This window comes from Entelurus aequoreus, linkage group LG14 (genome assembly GCF_033978785.1).
Source record: "Entelurus aequoreus isolate RoL-2023_Sb linkage group LG14, RoL_Eaeq_v1.1, whole genome shotgun sequence".
In the NCBI taxonomy this organism is placed as follows: Eukaryota; Metazoa; Chordata; class Actinopteri; order Syngnathiformes; family Syngnathidae; genus Entelurus; species Entelurus aequoreus.
This window is the reverse complement of record NC_084744.1, coordinates 55619745-55632244: the sequence shown is the minus strand read 5'-3', so window position 1 is coordinate 55632244 and position 12500 is coordinate 55619745. Positions and strand designations below refer to the sequence as shown.

Sequence of the window (12500 nt, the reverse complement as noted above, 5' to 3'; positions counted from 1 at the left end):
TAACTCTATGTTAATAATTAATAATTAATGATATTTACACTTAATTGAACGGTTTAAAAGAGGAGAAAACACGAAAAAAATTACAATTAAACTTTGAAACATAGTTTATCTTCAATTTCGACACTTTAAAATTCAAAATTCAACCGAAAAAAAGAAGAGAAAAACTAGCTAATTCGAATCTTTTTGAAAAAATAAAAAAAATAATTTATGGAACATCATTAGTAATTTTTCCTGATTAAGATTCATTTTAGAATTTTGATGACATGTTTTAAATAGGTTAAATTAATAATTAAATTAAAATGTATTCATTATTCTTTACAATAAAAAACATAAATTTACTTGAACATTGATTTAAATTGTCAGGAAAGAAGAGGAAGGAATTTAAAAGGTAAAAAGGTATATGTGTTTAAAAATCCTAAAATCATGTTTAAGGTTGTATTTTTTCTGTAAAATTGTCTTTCTGAAAGTTATAAGAAGCAAAGTAAAAAAATTAATGAATTTATTTAAACAAGTGAAGACCAAGTCTTTAAAATATTTTGTTGGATTTTGAAATTCTATTTGAGTTTTGTCTCTCTTAGAATTAAAAATGTCGGGCAAAGCGAGACCAGCTTGCTAGTAAATAAATACAATTTAAAAAATAGAGGCAGCTCACTGGTAAGTGCTGCTATTTGAGCTATTTTTAGAACAGGCCAGCGGGCTACTCATCTGGTCCTTACGGGCTACCTGGTGCCCGCGGGCACCGCGTTGGTGACCCCTGTCCTATAGTGTCTTTAATTTAGCTATGTAACTAATCATACAGCCCCAAATCAAGTAAAAAATTGCTTGTGTATACCCCTCAGATTATATTATTATAATTTTTATTATTATTATTATTTTTGTAATAATATTTATTCATTCATTTGATGGACAAATCGAAATACAGGCACTGAGAAAACAGACACTTTTTTGTTTGTTTGTTTGTCCCCCCGCCCAAAAAATAGACAAATAAAATAAATAAATAAATAAAAAAATACCAAAAAAATAAAATTACAGAAAAATAATACAAGTAAAATAATAACACCCCCTGTCCTACATTTCAGTCACAGTGGGGTAGCAATGTACTGCCTTCCTCTTCACCACAATCACCTAGAGAATCACAATAACTGACTGAAAGGAGAGAAAAAAAGGTAACAACAAAAATAAAAATCACAAACATACAGAGAAGTGTCACTGAATAAAAACAACAACAAAGAAAAAAAATGTGGTAGGTATTTAATTTTCTCTAGATCTAACATGAGGTTATTAAGCCATAGGGAGGCCCTGGGGGGCAAACTGTGATTGTTCCACTCCAATAGAGCTATTAATGATGCAAAAGTCTGCTTAATTATTATTTTTTTGGGTGGAATTCCAAAATTAGTCAATTCTGCACAAAATTGAGTGTTTAAAAACATTTTTTATTTTATTTTTTAATAAAGGGATATAATATATTCGTATATATGCGCACCTTCTGAATGATAGTCCATGCGTGGTCCGCGACGCTGTGCGCATGCGTGTAGCATCTCAAACCAGCCGGCAGAGAAAGTGTCAGAGTGGGTTTTCATCTTCTGAAGGTCAGTGGACATTAGCACCCCGTGGCCGCGATGACGCGGGACCCTCTCGCCCCCGGGACACAAACATGTCTTTCCCACTTTCCTTCACGGGAAATGTTGTTTTTTTTTTTTACACGCACAATCCAAGCAAGAACGCACATTATGGGGTTATTTTTTGGTCGCAATTAGGCAGGCCTTATGGGCCTTTTTCACCAGAACCAATCAGCGCGCAGGACCATATAAGGGCAGGTTCCGGGCATCCTTCATTAACCCGCTTTATGGGCGTGTACGCGCAATAAGGGGGGGCGTGGTGTATTCTATATATAGGCCTCCATCAGAAATAGTCTTAATGATGCAAGGCTGAGCAAAAACTTAATATTTTTGTTTTGAATTATTATAAATACCCGCGCATGCGTAAGAGATGGAGATGTTTGGTGACACGTCCCCATGCAACACGTTAGGGTTCCTGCAGAAGAACAACAGCCTGGAGGAGAAGGGGAGGCTGGGCCAGAAGAACCTGCTGTCCTGCGACAACAGTGACCGGGACGCCCGGTTCCGACGCACCGAGACCGACTTTTCCAACCTGTTCGCCCGAGGTGAGAACCGTGCACCATCATCATCATCGTCACCATCATCATGGGTGCATCAGACATAACAAATATTGCACCTTTTGTAAGGGAAGGATGCATAACCATGTGATTACTCCCAGCCAATCAGAGGCGATGAAAAGTTGCAAGTATATCATTATTTTAAATGTTTTTTTCTTCCTAATAATATAACATGAATAAATGGGGCTTTCAAAAATATTGGATTATTATTAAAAAAAATACGGCAATGTTCAAATTAATCACAAATTATTTAATTAATTTAAATGTTTTTTTCTTCTTAATAATAAAACGTGAATTTTGCTATAATTAGGGCTGTCAAAATAATTGATGGGATTAATAAATAAAAAAAATACTGCATTAATAGCAAATGATATACTGGTAGACAATTTGATCACGGTTAAATGTTTTTCTTCTTCATAATATGGTATTATTATATCAGAATTAGGACTGTCAAAAATAGCGAGTTAACTCGTGTGATTAATCACAAAAATTACCACATTATTTGTTAAGATTAATCACAAATTGTGTATTGAAAGATGATTATATCATTATTCAAAATGGTTTTCTTCTTCATAATATGGTATTAATTGTGTTATAATTAGGGCTGTCAGAAATCAGGAGTTAACTCGTGTGATTAATCACAACAAATATCACATTAATCACAACGCAAATTCATCACAAATGATATAATGAAAGACGTTATATCATTATTTCAAAGGTTTTTTTTCTTCTTAATAATGTGGTATAAAATATATCAGAATTAGAACTGTCAAAAATAGCGAGCTAACTCGTGTGATTAATCACAAAAATTAGCACTATAATTACTAAGACGATTAATCACAAATTGTATAGTGAAAGATCTCATTATTCAAAATGGTTTTCTTCTTCATGATATGGTATTAATTGTGTTATAATTGGGGATGTCAGAAATAAGGAGTTAACTCATGTGATTAATCACAAAAAATATCACATTAATCACCAGGCAAATTAATCACAAATGATATAATGAAAGACAAATACATCATTATTTTGAATGTTATTTTCTTCTTAATAATATGGTGTTGATTGTATCAGAATAAGAGCTGTCAAAAAAAGCGAGTTAACTTGTGTGATTAATCACAAAAATTACCACATTAATTGCTAAGAAGATTAATCTCACATTGTGTAGTGAAAGATGATTATATCATTATTTACAATGTTCTTCTTCTTAATAATATGGTATTAATTATGTTATAATTAGGGCTGTCAAAAATAAGGAGTTAACTCATGTGATTAATCACAACAAATATCACACTAATCACCACGCAAATTCATCACAAATTATATAATGAAAGACAAATATTTCATTTTGAATGTTATTTTCTTCTTAATAATATGGTATTATTATATCAGAATTTGAACCGTCAAAAATAGCGAGTTAACTTGTCTGATTAATCACAAAAATAACCACAATAATTGCTAAGAAGATTAATCACACATTGTATAATGAAAGATAATTATATCATTATTTAAAATGTTTTTCTTCTTAATAATATGGTATTAATTATGTTATAATTAGGGCTGTCAAAAATAAGGAGTTAACTCATGTGATTAATCACAACAAATATCATCATCATCACTAATTATTTTGAGATATTTTTCTTAAAAATTAAAGCAAATTTTCCAATTTTTTTTTACATTTCCAAGCATGAAAATGTTTGAATAGACCTAAATTATCAATGCTCTTTGGCGCTAGAGGAGACCAAACCAATCTTAGCAATTAATGTGGTATTTTTTGTGATTAATCACACGAGTTAACTCACTATTTTTGACAGTTTTAATTCTGATATAATACCATATTATTAAGAAGAAGAAAATACTTAAATAATGATGTAATTGTCTTTCATTATATCATTTGTGATTAATTTGCATGGTGATTAATGTGATATTTTTTATGATTAATCAAATGAGTTAACTCCTTATTTTGACAGCCCTAATTATAACATAAATAGTATAATATTATTAAGAAGAAAGCAATCTAAAAAAAAAAGGTGTTATTATCTTTAATTATATAATTGGTGATTAATCTTCTTAGCATTTAATATGGTAATTTTTGTGATTAATCACACGAGTTAACTCGCTTTTTTTTGACAGTTCTAGTTCTGATATAACAATACCATATTATTAAGGAAAAAAAACATTTAAAATAATGATATATTTGTCTTTCATTATATCATTTGGGATTTATTTGCCTGGTGATTAATGTGATATTTGTTGTGATTAATCATATGAGTTAACTCGTTATTTTTGACAGCCCTTATTATAGCATTATAGATACCATATTATTAAGAAGAACACCATTTTAAATAATGATATAATTATCTTTCATCATATAATTGGTGATTAATCTTCTTAGCATTTGATATGGTAAATATTTTGACTAATCACACAAGTTAACTCGCTATTTATGACAGTTCTAATTCTGATATAATAATACCATATTATTAATACGAAAAAAACATTTAAAATGATATATTTGTCTTTCATTATATCATTTGTGATTAATTTGCCTGGTGATTAATGTGATATTTGATGTTATTAATCACATGAGTTAACTCGTTATTTTTGACAGCCCTAATTATAACATTATAAATACCATGTTATTAAGAAGAAAACCATTCTAAAAATGATATAATTATCTTTCATCATATAATTGGTGATTCAATCAATCAATCAATAAATGTTTATTTATATAGCCCTAAATCACAAGTGATTAATCTTCTTAGCATTTAATATGGTAATTTATGTGATTAATCACACGAGTTAACTCGCTATTTATGACAGCTCTAATTCTGATATAATAATACCATATTATTAAGGAAAAAAAACATTTAAAATAATGATATATTTGTCTTTCATTATATCATTTGTGATTAATTTGCCTGGGGATTAATGTGATATTTGTTGTGATTAATCACATGAGTTAACTCGTTATTTTGACAGCCCTAATTATAACATTATAAATACCATATTATTAAGAAGAAAACCATTCTAAAAAATGATATAATTATCTTTCATCATATAATTGGTGATTCAATCAATCAATCAATCAATGTTTATTTATATAGCCCTAAATCACAAGTGATTAATCTTCTTAGCATTTAATATGGTAATTTATGTGATTTATCACAGGAGTTAACTCGCTATTTATGACAGCTCTAATTCTGATATAATAATACCATATTATTAAGAAAAAAAAACATTTAAAATAATGATACATTTGTCTTTCATTATATAATTTGTGATTAATTTGCCTGGGGATTAATGTGATATTTGTTGTGATTAATCACATGAGTTAACTCGTTATTTTTGACAGCCCTAATTATAACATTATTAATACCATATTATTAAGAAGAACACCATTTTAAATAATGATATAATTATCTTTCATCATATAATTGGTGATTAATCTTCTTCGCAATCAATATGGTAATTTTTGTGATTAATCACACGAGTTAACTCGCTATTTATGACAGTTCTAATTCTGATATAATAACACTATATCATTAAGAAGAAAAAAACTTTTAAAATAATGATATACTTGTCTTTCATAATATAATTTGTGATTAATTTGCCTGGTGATTAATGTGATATTTTTTTGTGATTAATCACAGTGTATCGTGGCCCCTGATTGGCTCAGCCTCAGGCAGCATTACTATATTGGATTAAAAGTGACCAAAATATGTTATTTCTTGTTTAGAAGGCTCTCATAATGTTCACAATAATAAAGTTGTGTATGTTCTATGAAAATATTTGATTTCTGATTAATGATTCCTTCATAAACGTAGCAAAAACTGGTAAACGTGTCAACTATCCGCACTTCCCCCAGATTTGCTGCCCGCCAAAAACGGAGAAGAGCCGACCATGCAGTTTTTGCTGGAGGTGGTCGACATCCTCACCAACTACGTGAAGAAGACCTTCGACCGCTCCACCAAGGTGCTGGACTTCCACCACCCTCACCAGCTCCTGGAGGGCATGGAGGGCTTCAACCTGGAGCTGTCCGACCAGCCCGAGTCCCTGGAGCAGATCCTGGTGGACTGCAGGGACACGCTCAAATACGGCGTCCGTACGGGTAAGGGAAAGCAAAACAATATATCACAGTCCCCATGTTTGGAAACGTATAATCACAAATTCAACACCCGGGAATCTGTTTGCAGCCCGCGGCCTTATTTATCGCCCCCATGGTAATGACGCCCTCCTCCTGCTCGCTCATCCGACTTATTAAAGCAAGTGTTGCCTGAGGGCGGCTTGACACGGCCTGTTTGCAGCTGTTAAAACGTTACAGAGCCTAAACTGTCCCGTGGGATTTATCCCGTACATCCACTTCCTCACATTTAACCGGGCTTTGCTCTCCCACCCAGCACAGGTGAGGAGGATAGGATCCAGGAGCTGTCCGTGGTGCTGAAAACACAATACTGTACAGCAGGGAGGATTTAAAACCTCTTAAACTGTTTGTTTACATGCTTTTTTTCTAATTAGGGCTTATTGGACCCTAATTAGAATAAAAACTAAGAATCGTCTTTTGGTATGATGTACTTAGTCCATAAGTACACAAACGTGTACTTCATGTTTAGTGACATGCTAATTCTTATTTTTACACTTTTTTTTTTTCCAAATTCCATTGTATGTTATACTCTTCTGACACCACCAGATGGCAGTATAAGTGTCCACATAAGTGGCCATAAGACCCCAATTCAGTAGTGTACACAATTTTGGAAATAAGAGCTAAAAAGGTGCTGTCCACGCATGTGGCCACTAAGTTCTTTAGAGGTAACTCACAGGCGTCAAACTCAAGGCTTGGAGGGCCAGATCTGGCCACGCCTCATTATTTTATGTGGCCCGCGAAAGCCTGAGCATAATACGTCTCAACTAGAAAATTCCCGCGAAAATTTTGATGGGCCTGCTATCTGTGCACTGGACCTCTGGCCGGTGGTGCCGCCGTGCTTTGAAGATGGTGCCGCGTGTCAGAATCCACAAGTTTTAGGTGTAACTGTACAAAATTGGGGGTTAAATCACCAAAAATGATTCCCGGGCGCGGCCACCGCTGCTGCTCACTGCTCCCCCACACCTCCCAGGGGGTGATCAAGGGTGCAGGTCGTAAAAATTATTTATTATGACAATAAATCAGGCAGCAAAAAAACAAAGTGTCAGGTTCAAACACTGATGACATCTATTAAACAAGACAAGAAGCAAGGAATTAAAAAGAGACAGAATTAAATTTGGCTCGATTGAGAAGAGACGTCTGGGCTGTACTCTTGTACAGTCTCCATCACACTCTGGCGAAAGATTGTACGCCTTCTCTTTTATTTGGACTCTCCCTGATTACATGGCAACAGCGGTTTCTAAGGGACGGGGGTCGTCAACAGCCATCGCCTTTGATTACAACAGTTCAAAGAAGAGGTCGTAAAACAGTTCACAGAAAACGTCGCCTGGAGGGGAGTCTGGTCCTGCTTCCTCTCCGCTTTTGTAGTTCTTGGGTCCAGACAAAATCTTTCTGTGGATTACAATACATGAAAGAAACAGAACACCATCATGTTGCTTCCCATCCTACACAGTGGAGTTTTACAAGCCTTTTGATTGGTAAGATCAAGCTTTTGTCTGCTCGCAAAGTTTTGTGATAACTTAGATACAATTATTCTGACACCGGGGGCCGTACTTCTCCTTTCACTATTAGTCTTATTTTGCATATTCCTGAAAACCAGCGTCCCCTACAGTGGACATTGGATTCCTGTCTATTTATTCACCGCTGTTTCTGCTTCTGCAAAAAAAAAAAAACACTAGTTTTTAGGAACGTGCTGCAAAAATGAGTATAATATATTTTATTTTAACACAGTTCAACACATAGTTCCAAAAATAATGAATGCTAATGCTAATTCACAACTCATGTCCCCAGCTTGGCTTTTACAACGATATAACATACACTTAATGCGCCGTAAAATCAATCAATATACCCAAATATTGCACGGTGAAATAAAATACAAATAAAATAAAACACAAAAAAACAAGGTGAGACCTTAAAAAAATGTACTATCACCAGGACCAAGTGAACTCTTAGGGGACGTGGGACCTCTGCGGGTCTTTTTATTGCCTTTTGAAGATGTCGTCATGCAACGGAATTGTCAGGTTCAAACACTGATGACATCTATTAAACAAGACAAGAAGCAAGGAATTAAACAGAGACATAATTTAATTGGGCTCAATGAGGAGAAACGTCTGGACTGTACTCTTTGCACAGTCCCACCACGCTCTGACGAAAGATTGTACGCCTCCTCTTTTATTTGGACTTTCCCTGATTACATGGCAACAGCTGTTTCTAAGGGAGGGGGGGTCGTAAACAGCCATCGCCTTTGATTAAAACAGTTCAAAGAAAAGGTCGCCTGGAGGGGAGTCTGGTCCTGCTTCCTCTCCGCTTTCTAGTTCTCGGGTCAAGACGAAATCTTTCTGTGGATTACAATACATCAAAGAAACAAAACACCTTCATGTTGCTTCCCATCCTACACAGTGGAGTTTTACAAGCCTTCTTCTTGGTAGGATCAAAGACAGCTTTTGTCCTCTCGCCGGGAACTCATGGCAACACAAAGTTTTGTGATAACTTAGATACAATTATTCTGACAGAAATGTTCATTTTACTATAGCCGGAAAGGAATTGATCTCAAAATTGGCACTGTCCGTTTTTTTTTGCCAAGTCATGTTTTGGCAAGTTAAAATTCTACAATGCAAAGCCAATGCCATTTATCAACAACACCCAGAAACGCTGCCGGCTTCTCTGGGCCCGAGCTCATATAACATGGACTGATGCAAAGTGTAAAAGTGTTATATAAGACTTTTAAGGTTATTTATATTTCTTTTGGAGTTCCCCGGGACCCTTTTGTCCCCCGTCGACTCACTTTTATAATGCCCATTTTTCCAATGAAAACCGAATTAATTCAAGCACCACATAGCGGTGTATTTTGACCCCTCGGCCACCAGATGCCGCCAGAGTACCATAGAGTACCATATATTCATATTAGACGTATAGTTGTTTTGACTTATACACTATATTACCAAAAGTATTTGGCCACCTGCCTTGACTCACATATGAACTTGAAGTGCCATCCCATTCCTAACCCATAGGGTTGGCTGGGAAGGCTGTCCACAAGGTTGCGGAGTGTGTTTATAGGAATTTTCCACCATTCTTCCAAAAGCGCATTGGTGAGGTCACATTGGTGGAGAAGGCCTGGCTCTCAGTCTCCGTTCTAATTCATCCCAAAGGTGTTCTATCGGTTTCAGGTCAGGACTCTGTGCAGGCCAGTCAAGTTCATCCACACCAGACTCAGTCATCCATGTCTTTATGGACCTTGCTTTGTGCACTGGTGCACAGTCATGTTGGAAGAGGAAGGGGCCCGCTCCAAACTGTTCCCACAAGGTTGGGAGCATGGAATTGTCCAAAATGTTTTGGCATCCTGGAGCATTCAAAGTTCCTTCCACTGGAACTAAGGGGACAAACCCAACTCCTGAAAAACAACCCCACGCCATAATCTAAAGTTGATCTCGTGATGTAAGCGTTGAAATAAATAAAAAATAACTTTAAAAGTCTTACACAACACTTTTACACTTTGCATCAGTCCATCTTAGATGGCGGCGTTTCTGGGTGTTGTTGATAAATGGCTGTGGCTTTGCATTGTAGAGTTTTAACTTGCACTTACAGATGTAGCGACCAACTGTAGTTACCGACAGTGCTTTTCTGAAGTGTCCCTGAGCCTGTGTGGTGATATCCTTTACACACCGATGTCGCTTTTTGATGCAGTACCGCCATTCAGTGTTGGTTTTCAGCCGTTCTCCAGATTCTCTGAACTTTTTGATGATATTACGGACCGTAGATGGTTTAAATCCCTAAATTCCTTGCAATAGCTGGTTGAGAAATGTTGTCCTTAAACAAATTTGCTCACGCATTTGTTCGCAAAGTGGTGACCCTCGCCCCGTCCTTGTTTTGGGAATGACCGAGCATTTCATGGAAGCTGCTTTTACACCCAATCATGGCACCCACCTGTTCCCGATGAGCCTGTTCACCTGTGGGATGTTCCAAATAAGTGTTTGACGAGCATTCCTCAACTTTCTCTGTCTTTTTTGCCACTCGTGCCAGCTTTTTTTAAACACGTTGCAGGCATCAATTTCCAAATGAGCTAATATTTGCAAAAAATAACACCATTTTCCAGTTTCAACATTAAAAATATCTTGTCTAGGGCGGTATAGCTCGGTTGGTAGAGTGGCCATGCCAGCAACTTGAGGGTTCCAGGTTCGATTCCCGCTTTCGCCATCCTAGTCACTGCCGTTGTGTCCTTGGGCAAGACACTTTACCCACCTGCTCCCAGTGCCACCCACACTGGTTTAAATGCAACTTAGATATTGGGTTTCACTATGTAAAGCGCTTTGAGTCACTAGAGCAGGGGTCGGCAACCTTTACCACTCAAAGAGCCATTTTGGAAAGTTTCACAAATTAAAGAAAACAATGGGAGCCACAAAAAAATTTTGAAAATTTAAAATGAAAAACACAGCATACAAAGCATTGTATGCAAATTGCTTTGCGCTATGTTAACCAGGGGTCTCTGACACACGCATCGGCACGCATCTCAATATGGAAATTTAATGTTAGTGCGGCCCGCGACTTTCAATTGAATGGCGCTTGATAGCGTCTTTCTTGCCAACCCTCTCATTTTTTCCGGGAGACCCCCGAATATCAGGGCGTGATGGCACTGCTTTAAGCGCCCTCTACAGCCTGCCCAAACAGCGTACCTGCTTGGCCACATGTAGAATGCAGCTTTTGCTTGCCCACGTAAGTGCCAGCAAGGCATACTTGTTCAACAGCCACACAGCTTACACTGACGGCAGTCGTATAAAAACAACTTTAACACTGTTACGTTACAAATAAGCGCCACACTTTGAACCCACACCAAAAAAGAATGACAAACACATTTCTGGAGAACATCTGCACTGTAACACAACATAAACACAACACAACAAATACCCAGAATCCCATGCAGCCCTAACTCTTCCGCTCAACCGACGCACAGAGGGGGGGGGGGGGGCGGGGGGGGGGGGGTTGATGATGTGTGGGGGGGTTTGGTGGTAGCGGGGGTGTATAATGTAGACCGGAAGAGTTAGGGCTGCATGGGATTCTGGGTATTTGTTGTGTTGTGTTACGGTGCGGATGTTCTCCGGGATTTGTGTTTGTCATTCTTTTTTGGTGTGGGTTCACAGTGTGGCGCATATTTGTAACGTAACAGTGTTAAAGTTGTTTTTGTATGACTACCGTCAGTGTAAGCTGTGTGGCTGTTGACCAAGTATGCTTTGCTGTCTCCTACGTGTGCAAGTAAAAGCAACATATAACATGTGGCCGGGCTGGCACGCTGTTTGTAAATGCTATAGGGTACAATTAATGCAGTGCCATTAGGGCACGCCCTTGATTAAGTCATTAGAGTGAAGATAGGATAATATTTGCCCTGGGAGATTTCTAGGAGAGGCAGTCTCCTGGGTCTCCTGGGAAAATCGAGGGGGTCGTTAAGTATACTGGGAAAACCGGGAGGGTCGGCAAGTATGCAGCTGAGCCGCATCAGAGTGGTCAAAGAGCCGCATGCGGCTCCGGAGCCGCGGGTTGCCGACCTCTGCACTAGAGAAAAGCGCTATATAAATATAATTCACTTCACTTGTCTTTGCAGTCTATTTAATTGAATATAGGTTGAAAAGGATTAACTGTTTTTATTTACCATTTACACAACGTGCCTGACTTAACCGGTTTTGGGTTTTGTAGTCCGTAGTCTGCTCAAATGTGGGAAAATATTCCTCTCACGCCGACATGAGTGAAGTTTTTCCACGCGATGAAGCCTACTTAAAAAGGACTAGCAGCACTTTTTTTTTTTTTTATCCACGGCTGCTTTCAGGCTGGAGGCGTTCTGAGCGTGCAAGGGACCTTGGAGTCTAAACGGTTGTCGTACTTTCACCTTGTTAACAGAGTGCCGCAACAATCTATTTAGGGTTTAATTACCCCGGGGATCCCGCTATCACTAAAATATGCCGGGCACCTTTTTTTTGTTTCTCCTTCAGGTCACCCCCGCTTCTTCAACCAGTTGTCCTCAGGCCTGGACATCATCGGCCTTGCCGGGGAGTGGCTCACCTCCACCGCCAACACCAACATGTGAGTCAGGCTGTGATCTTGTCGTCTTTTTGACGCTGCATGCCATAACAGATCATGCGCTTTGTAGGCCACTTGTCAGTTAGTGTAAATGTTACTTTTTTTTTTTGTTCCCCC

General features: G+C 37.4%; 1 protein-coding gene across 2 annotated transcripts in view; it reads left to right on the top strand.

Annotated features, from left to right (window-relative positions):
* The window catches only part of LOC133665068 (glutamate decarboxylase 1-like), a 58815-nt gene that overhangs the window by 7070 nt on the left and 39245 nt on the right, over positions 1–12500 (top strand). For both annotated transcript variants that reach the window (XM_062070238.1, XM_062070237.1), the window contains 3 exons: positions 2030–2164; positions 6045–6287; positions 12296–12386. In XM_062070238.1, coding sequence (XP_061926222.1) covers positions 2030–2164; positions 6045–6287; positions 12296–12386 — 469 coding nt within the window. The remainder of the gene's footprint in view (positions 1–2029; positions 2165–6044; positions 6288–12295; positions 12387–12500) is intronic.